Raw genomic sequence first — 8,713 nt, forward strand, 5'->3', positions numbered from 1 at the left:
ACAAAATCACCGTAAACTGTGCATGACGCTTTCCGTTATATCGGAATAGTAACGGAATAGTAGAGTAAATTATAATTTACTTTTAGAGCGAAGCCCTGTTATAGAATGCCGTGTTGTAGGAGGGCTACCTGTATGTTAATATGTTCTACCGGCATTCTTCTGCGACGAAAGCAACTTCTATTAGCCGTGGTCCCCTTTCTACTTCGTCTTCTTGCCAATTCTAAGCTACGTGGAGAAACATACGTTGGTGTAGGAGGTGGTGCAGATATATATTGTGGAGCTGCAACAGGTTCCCCCATATTGTACGTCCACACGTCTTCGTAATTCGCTTCTTCTTTATCCGATGTGGAACTGTCCGATGTGTCTCCTTCGTCGCTATAGAATTAAGTAAATAAAAATTGGAAGTGTTATAAAGAGTATAATCTTACCTGGAATAATCTGTTAAATCAATGTTTGTCGGCTCCTCGGCGCTGGAACCTTCCTTCATTAGCCTCGCAATTATCTTGTTCCGAAGTCTCTCCTTGATTTTCAAATAACAACATGATACAATAGATCGAGAATGAGTTTTGTAATGAGTAGATTGCGGATGATTATGTACAATAAAATGTTTAAAGTGTCACTTTAAAAAATATTTTAAATACCAATTTCTTCCATCATTTAAATTTTTCATGTTATATACAGTGTTTATACTTTTTGCACATTCCGTTTTCTTATAAATGCATGAAGTTACCTTAATTGGGTCTGCATCAAAGAAATCTAATAGAGTTTCGCAGAATACTTTTCCAAATTGCTCGTAATCTTGAGTAGAGAAGTGGGTTCCACATCTGGAACCTATTCTCGTTCCACCCATCGACGCTTCCATCGTATAGCTGTTCTGCACCCCCATCGACCAGACCACGACCCTTCCGGTACCCTCTTTAGCTTTCTCCACGTGAAACTTGCAGTTTTCAAACGAGAACTACGAGTTAGGAGACTATTTAATCTTTTTTAACGTTACTAATTTTATTTAGAGAACTCGCATTCGCGAATGTGTCATCTCGAAGTTGATATTTTAAATTAACGTAAACGTATTGTGCTTGCCTTGTCGGCAGCATTTTTGTGGAGCATCAGAGGGAACACTTGCTCGGATAGTCTCGACTGCGGGGAACTCCGCTTGCTCTCGCATCCGTAAAAGAATATGTTGTGCTTCCTGGAGTGAGCGTGCAGGTCGCAATAAATAGCCACGCCGCACTCCTCGAGCAGTCGACGAATCATTAACTTCGTGTGCCAAATCGAGGGATAGCTTTCCCTCATCACCGTCCTGTACTGCCTGTTCAAATCCTTACCCGATAGCGAGCAACGATTGTTACCCACGATCACCCCGTCCGGATTTAACATCGGCACTAGCTTGAATACAAACCTTTCGCGAAGCATCTGTATTGGATAAGATCTCGATTGTGTAATACATGTAAGGATTTTTGTAATATCAATTTAAATGAAATAAACAAATAGTTTAAAACGAAATCTAATTAGGAATTTTCTTTAATATTTTACTTCTGATATTCTCTCTGTACTTGCAATTAATTTAAAAAATGCATGCAATCTACGATTTAAAATAAGATAAAAATGACTGAATCTCGTTTACTCTAGCTTGATCGGATTCTCCGGTTAGAAAGTCGATGATTCCTTTCATCGTCCAACTGGACGGGGTCTCCCCAGGATGAACCCTGGCCGTGATCACGATTCCTCTCTTCCTTCGCAGCTCCTCGTCATAAGCTGGGGCAGTGATAGTCAAATAGTAGACTCCGTTTCCAGCCAGCGTTCGACACAAGAGTCGTAGCTTGGTATATCTAGTCTTAACAGGATCAGCGACTAGTTTGGCGAGATATTCCTAAAGGAGTTGCATGTCTGACAAATATAATCGATACTTTACCGTATTTTGCATATATCTACTGTGACATTAATAACGCATTACGGCCGTCTATTATGCAGCCGTATTGTATGACTAGAAATAGTAGAATGCTGCCTATTATTACTTGCAAATCACTATAGGTATATGGGTAGCAGTGCGCCAGGTAGACTGTGTCTCTGTCGTGAGGGAAAGAGACGTTGAACGTCAGCGTGTGTTTCTCTTTCTCTTCATCGCTTCTGGGAAAAGTGAATTAAATAGACTGCAGAGTTTTGCATAGAATTTTTCATCACACTTCATACTTTCTGCATATTTAATTCCCTTATAAAAAATACTTTATTACGCGACACGTACGAGGAATCGTTTCTGTAGTATGCAATATTCTCCCCGCACCGTCTCCAGCCAACAGCTCGTTTCTTGGCGTCCTCCATCGAATACAAGAGCGGCCTCAGCCCTTCATTATACAAGCTTTCCTCCTTGCATAGATTCACGATAGATAATCTAAAATTGATTTCAATTTCGTAATAGTTTCTCAAGTTTCTTATAAGAATCAGACCACCTGTAAGTGATTCTGCTCCGCGTGTTGGATATCCGAAAGTAGTACCACTGCGTGTGTCTCTGGGTGTACAGATCTTTCCTAAGGTGGAGCTGATAATAAGTATCAGTGATCTTGACCACTTTGCCGAGGTTCCCAGACTCGAAACGAGATTCAAAACGCAAGTCCGTGTCGTTATCTATCACGTCCGATGATCGTACTAGGAACAGATCTTTGCTATCGATAATCCTTTCGGTCTGATCTCGCCCACATTCCATTGGGACGGTGCTACCGCCAACGCAAGATCTACTGAACTGTCGCCCAAAGAGTTTCAGCCAGTTAATCCATTTCGTTATTATTTCTTATATTCGTTAGTTATTATTATATCAATTACTATATTAAATATTATATTAATTTGTATTATGTATTGACTATTGTATTAATTTATATTTATGACCGAGTATTACATAGTTGGTGATGTTTGTTGGATGATATCGAAATATCACGGTTCCGAACTCATCTCCCAGCGGTTTAGGTCTTGGTTCTTTTCCGGTTGGCACATAGAATGGTTCTGGGCTGGCTGGCGTATCTTCTATATGTCTCACCCTCTCCGAGAGTACCTACAAGTTTATGGTTTGAAGTATTTTTAGAAGAATGTAATAAATGTGTGGTATTAATCACATAATATAATTATCAATAATATGTGTATTATTTTTTAATTGATTTTTAAATTTATGATAAACAAATAAATTACTTGACATTCGGTGGGCCACCTAGCCGCCTCCTGAGTGATCCCATCGATCATGCAACGGGTGTCCAACGCGCTTCGAAGGATCTCCTGCGTGTCTCTGGCACCAAACGGTACGGAGAACAGGGATAACTCCGTTTCCCTTCGCAGTATCTCGCACCGTCCCAGCTGCAGCAATTGCAGCTCCTGAAGCTTGTTCAGGTTCGCCAATCTGCCGCCTAATTAATAACGCACGAGTACTATTTGACGAGGCCCAATCCGGCGCGGAACTCACCGGGAATCGGATGAATCGGGAAGAGCATAGCTTGAAGTTCCTTCACCCTGCTGTTCAGCAACGGATCTCTCATTTTTCGTTATCTTCCACCGGACTCCTCATCCTCCTCGCTACAGGCATCTTCGTTCTCTAATTTCTTTCTCTCATCGGAATCCTTACAGCTAGGAGAGTCCAATGAGATCTGTTTCGACGAGCATTCTGTCATCGTGCTCATTTTATATGAAACGCATCTTTTGAATTTGAAAATGTATGACGTTAAGTAAAACTTCAGATGTTCCTCGAACGAATCGAGCGCGCAAACTGCGAGCTTTAACCCCTCGAAGAAGAGTTGCATGTACCATGAAAGCTCGATTGCTTGACGACGGTGAAACAGGGGCGGAGCCAGCGGCTCGATGATTCTTCAGGTTCGTCGCTCTAACTCAATGGAACGACTCTCTATCGAGCGATGCCTCATTGGAAAGTTTGCTTAGTGATTTCTCTTAAAACAACTTCGTCCTGTATAATCCCTTTATTAGATTCAAAATACTTTGATTTGTTTCTTGTTAAATACGATTAATAATACGATTCTTATATCAAAGCTTGACGAGATCAGGGAATATAAAATGCTTTATGTTTCTGCAAACCATAACAACTTGTGTGACTTAATATCTTAAGAACGGCCGATGGAGATTGTATCATTTTCATCAGTTTAATTGCAGCGTTTATCAAATTCCGGTTAATACCGGAGGAATGTATTATCGGCGTCTTTAAACGTTAGCTGTGCGAAACAGTCGAGCAATTTCAATCCCTCTCTTCCTCTGTCTGCTCTGAAAATTATTGATCAATCAACGTTCCTCGGGCTCGACAGTGAATGTACTGTTATTTCCTCGGCAAACATTCTTCCCGACGATCAATGAGCTTTCAATTGATAGGTCAGAATCGATCACCTGCCCACCGGCAACTATTATTCACCATTGAAAAATGGTTATTTTTGTTACTCCTTTTGTTGCAGATAATTGAATTTCCTGAAGCGGTACAAAAGGAATTTCCAGAATGGGTCGCACGGTAACAGTAGCCGCTTGCACTCTGAATCAATGGGCGATGGACTTCGATGGAAATTCCCGGAGGATTCTGCAGAGCATCCAGGAAGCCAAGGAAGCTGGTGCTACTTACAGAAGTGGTCCCGAGCTGGAGATTTGGTAAGGACTTCTGTTTATACATCAATAAGCAGTTTCTACACGAATATAAAAAAATAACTATCTTTATAAAATCATTTACATTTTTATCTTATATTCAACGTTTTAATACAAGTGTAATGTTTGCCAACAGTGGTTACAGCTGCGAGGATCATTTCTACGAGCCAGACACGCTTCTCCACAGCTGGGAGGTGCTCGCGACGATTCTGAAGTCGTCCGTGGCCGAGGACATGCTGATAGACGTCGGTATGCCCGTGATGCACAAGAATGTGACGTACAACTGTCGCGTGGCGTTGCTGAATCGGCGGATCCTGTTGATCAGGCCGAAGATGAAGTTGTGCGAGGACGGGAATTACAGAGAGACCAGGTGGTTCTCTCCGTGGACCAAGGTTGTTCTTGAGATTGCACGCGCGATGCATAAGAAATTAGCACCGGTCCCCCGACCTTGTCTAACCGTCTGACCACAGCTGCGCTGATTGTTCATGCAGGAACGCATGGTGGAGGACTACTTTCTGCCTAGAATGATATCACAGATCACCGGCCAGACGGTAGTGCCGTTCGGCGACGCGGTCATTTCGACCAGGGACACGTGCGTCGGTTTCGAGATCTGCGAGGAGCTGTGGAACCCGATGAGCAATCACATTCCCATGAGCTTGGACGGCGTAGAAATTATTGCGAATGGTAGTTTGCATGCGTAATCAAGCCACTGAACAAGGACGAGTAACGCGCGGGTTTATTTCCAAAGGTAGCGGCTCGTACTTCGAATTACGGAAGGCGTACGTCACTGTTGACCTGGTCAAGTCGGCTACTTTCAAATCGGGCGGCTGTTACATGTTCAGCAATTTGCGGGGCTGCGATGGATCTAGATTGTACTTTAACGGGGGTTCATCCATCACGTTGAATGGTCAGATCTTGAATCGCGGCAGGGAATTCGCTTTGGACGATGTGGAAGTAGTCGTCGCTACCTTCGATTTGGAGAACATCAGGTTCGCAGCATTTGCGATGGCAATTTTAGATCGAGATAACTGTTTGCGTTTTTCTTAGGAGCTATAGAAATAATATGAGATCGAGAACTCATATAGCTGCGAAATCGCAGAGTTATCCGCGAGTCAAAGTGGACTTCGCTCTAACTTCGGAGAATTTAATTTCGAATCCTCCGGACCGGCCCATCGACGTCGATTTGGGTCCTTACGAAGGAGAAAATCTAACCGGGAAGCTTGTCTATCATACTCCCGAGGAGGAGATTTCGATGGCGCCTGCTTGCTGGCTCTGGGATTATCTCAGGTTAATTGCTTACTTGATTCAAATAGTAGGATGATCTAAATGTCAATTCGCTTTATTCCAAAAGGCGATCGTGTCAAGGTGGATTTTTTTTACCGTTGAGCGGTGGCGTAGACTCGGCTTCATCGGCCTGCATGGTTTATTCTATGTGCGACATGATCGTAAATTCGGTTAACAAAGGAGGTAGGGATTATTGGCTTAATTATTTATTTAATAATCTCAGTAAATATAATTATCGAATATCTTCGATCAGACACACAGGTATTGTCCGATATCAGAAAGATAGTTGGTGATTGCGAATACGTTCCGACTGATCCGAAACAATTATGCAACACGATTCTAGTAACGTGTTACATGGGTACGGAAAACTCGTCCCCTGAAACGAAAGCACGAGCCGCTGAACTCGCTAGCCAAATCGGTTCCTATCATCATAGCATAGTAATTGACGTAGCGATATCCGCAATTCTCACCATTTTCCAACAAGTTACCAAGCTGTCGCCGAGATTCAAAGTGCAAGGCGGATCTCCCAGGGAAAATTTAGCTTTGCAGAATATCCAAGTGGGTTTTTATATTTCCTTATTTCTAGAAGGAATATTCTTCGATCGTTTTATAATTTGGAGTATTAGGCTCGTTTAAGGATGGTGATAGCTTATCTATTCGCTCAACTGATGCTCTGGGTCAGGGGACGACCGGGTGGACTCTTGGTGCTAGGAAGCAGTAACGTCGACGAGGCGCTTCGAGGATACTTCACTAAATACGATTGCAGTAGCGCCGATATAAACCCCATCGGCGGAATTGCGAAGAATGATTTAAAATCGTTCCTCGCTTATTTCAGGTTCGTATTTGATACTTCTTCGTACACTAAAAATATCTATACTCGAATAAATCGATCATTGTTGGATTTGTTTCAGGAAGAAACACGGGATAACTGCTTTGGACGGAATCTTAAATGCTCCTCCTACTGCGGAGTTGGAGCCTCTGCAAGGTGGACAGCTCGCGCAACTGGACGAAGTCGATATGGGTATGACGTACAAAGAACTCGGCACATTCGGACGGTTGAGGAAACAGGATTGCGCTGGTCCTTTCACGATGTTCTGCAGACTTATTCACATGTGGGATAAGTCTACTCCGAAAGAAGTAAATACCTTCGAATATATATGTATATGTATAATTATCGATATCTTCCTTATTCTAACGTATGTACATTTTATTTTGTACAGGTGGCGGACAAGGTGAAACACTTCTATAGATGCTACGCGATAAATCGGCACAAAATGACCATCTTGACGCCATCTTGTCACGCGGAGACTTACAGTCCCGACGACAACCGATTCGATCATCGACCATTCCTCTATAATCACACATGGAAATGGCAATTTAACGCGATCGACGAACAGGTTCGTTGCCAAAACGTGAAGTGATCATTCGAGATATTTCAAACGATCGTCCGCAGGTGAAACGTCTTCTCAACGAAGAGAAATCACCGGGAGCTCGAAAGGACGCGCCAAAGGTACCTGCGAAGCCGCGATTCATGCCGTTCAGCTCCGTAATCAGCAGTGAGTAAATAAAAACCAGACAAGCGTGCGTTATCGCTGGTCAAGCTCCGTGGCGAGCTAAACAGCGTTCAACGACGAAAGTAAAAAAGCAACGGTATCCCGGGGTGTCGAGGTGGCGGCAAATGAGCGAGTCCCAGTAACTTTGACCCAACGTGTGTGCGCACTCGCCGCGCGCTTAGCCCGAGGAATCATCACACAACCGGCATCAATTGTCTGTTGCAGATAAAACACATCCTGGAGTAGTAGTATAACCGTAGCAGTAGCTCTCTCTGTCTCTTATCATTTTGACATTGCAGCGTTGCGAGCTGAACGGAACGCAAACTTGCTAGCAGTTTCTTCGCGCAACCTACCGTCCATCCTCGTCCTTGCACCCGTTAGGGATCCCTCTGCGAAGCAATGCCGGCTACTATTTGTCGCGAAGAGGCTCGTCACCGGAAGAATCGCGTGACTCGCGGATTGTATTATATTAATCATAACGAACTAATCATTACAAATTATACAATAAAAATAAACGGATATATTTATGCAAATCGTGTGATTCTTATTCCCTTGAATCCGTGGTCAACTAAATATACGGAAAGGTATGAATGCACGTGTGTATAATATTAATTTTATTATTTTTCTCTTCTCTACATACACAGACAGCGCGTATTAGCGTTTGATCGCGGGTACCATCAATTAATGATCGATTTGAGAGCCTGATCATGATTTACGATTTCATTTTCAAAATTCCCCGATAACGAAGATATACACAGTACATTTAACACTCGCTTTCCTCACCCACGCATGCACGCATTTAAACTAGTCACCCTAAAAATTCGTTTGCCGATTCACGCAACAAGAAATGAAAATAAGTCCTGCCTGTAAACGATAATAACGATGATATACACATATAGTTTTATGTATATATTTATATATTAATAATAAGATCAATAACCAGAATCATTAATCGAGCAGCAATAACGATGTCAATAATATTATTACATTAATCGTTGCTATAGTACTGGGGGCGGGGGAGGGGGTTGTGATAAAACTCCCGGCACGTCGGGATAAATAAACTGTTGATGCGATTATGGGTGTAAAATGATAGCAGATATAATAAATGCTTCGTTCATATTAATAATGATAATAGAGACGTTTAAGTAAGTGCTACTGTTTCAGATTTCAATACTGGACGTAAATTAAATAATCATGATAGAAATAATATAATATTAATATAATAATAATAATAATAATAATAATATTAATAATAATAA

General features: G+C 42.2%; 2 protein-coding genes across 5 annotated transcripts in view; one reads left to right on the plus strand and one right to left on the minus strand.

The window, feature by feature from the left end:
• Positions 1 to 4,107, minus strand: part of LOC108630135 (cytosolic carboxypeptidase 2) — a 5,745-nt gene extending 1,638 nt beyond the window's left edge. Inside the window, exons 1-11 of the mRNA XM_018033202.2 lie at positions 3,446 to 4,107; positions 3,178 to 3,389; positions 2,891 to 3,043; positions 2,448 to 2,737; positions 2,243 to 2,389; positions 2,016 to 2,127; positions 1,625 to 1,870; positions 1,081 to 1,413; positions 731 to 958; positions 429 to 520; positions 129 to 375 (exon numbers count right to left, since the gene is read on the minus strand). Of these exons, the coding sequence (XP_017888691.1) occupies positions 129 to 375; positions 429 to 520; positions 731 to 958; positions 1,081 to 1,413; positions 1,625 to 1,870; positions 2,016 to 2,127; positions 2,243 to 2,389; positions 2,448 to 2,737; positions 2,891 to 3,043; positions 3,178 to 3,389; positions 3,446 to 3,518 (2,133 nt within the window). The 5' untranslated portion in view covers positions 3,519 to 4,107. The remainder of the gene's footprint in view (positions 1 to 128; positions 376 to 428; positions 521 to 730; positions 959 to 1,080; positions 1,414 to 1,624; positions 1,871 to 2,015; positions 2,128 to 2,242; positions 2,390 to 2,447; positions 2,738 to 2,890; positions 3,044 to 3,177; positions 3,390 to 3,445) is intronic.
• Positions 1 to 7,987, plus strand: part of Nadsyn (NAD synthetase) — a 10,540-nt gene extending 2,553 nt beyond the window's left edge. For 3 of the 4 annotated variants that reach the window (XM_018033235.2, XM_018033234.2, XM_018033237.2), the window contains exons 2-13: positions 4,437 to 4,623; positions 4,754 to 5,009; positions 5,109 to 5,301; positions 5,366 to 5,606; positions 5,665 to 5,904; positions 5,969 to 6,084; positions 6,155 to 6,459; positions 6,528 to 6,736; positions 6,813 to 7,038; positions 7,122 to 7,298; positions 7,355 to 7,457; positions 7,680 to 7,987. In XM_018033235.2, coding sequence (XP_017888724.1) covers positions 4,478 to 4,623; positions 4,754 to 5,009; positions 5,109 to 5,301; positions 5,366 to 5,606; positions 5,665 to 5,904; positions 5,969 to 6,084; positions 6,155 to 6,459; positions 6,528 to 6,736; positions 6,813 to 7,038; positions 7,122 to 7,298; positions 7,355 to 7,457; positions 7,680 to 7,708 — 2,241 coding nt within the window. In that variant the 5' untranslated portion in view covers positions 4,437 to 4,477 and the 3' untranslated portion in view covers positions 7,709 to 7,987. Of the gene's footprint in view, positions 1 to 4,106; positions 4,357 to 4,436; positions 4,624 to 4,753; positions 5,010 to 5,108; positions 5,302 to 5,365; positions 5,607 to 5,664; positions 5,905 to 5,968; positions 6,085 to 6,154; positions 6,460 to 6,527; positions 6,737 to 6,812; positions 7,039 to 7,121; positions 7,299 to 7,354; positions 7,458 to 7,679 lie in introns of those variants that run through there. The other variant, XM_018033236.2, reaches the window with a different exon arrangement.
• Positions 7,988 to 8,713: the final 726 nt, after the last annotated feature.

The sequence above is a fragment of the Ceratina calcarata genome, unplaced genomic scaffold (genome assembly GCF_001652005.2).
Source record: "Ceratina calcarata isolate Rehan_Ccalc_2016 unplaced genomic scaffold, ASM165200v1 scaffold7.2, whole genome shotgun sequence".
Classification (NCBI taxonomy): Eukaryota; Metazoa; Arthropoda; class Insecta; order Hymenoptera; family Apidae; genus Ceratina; species Ceratina calcarata.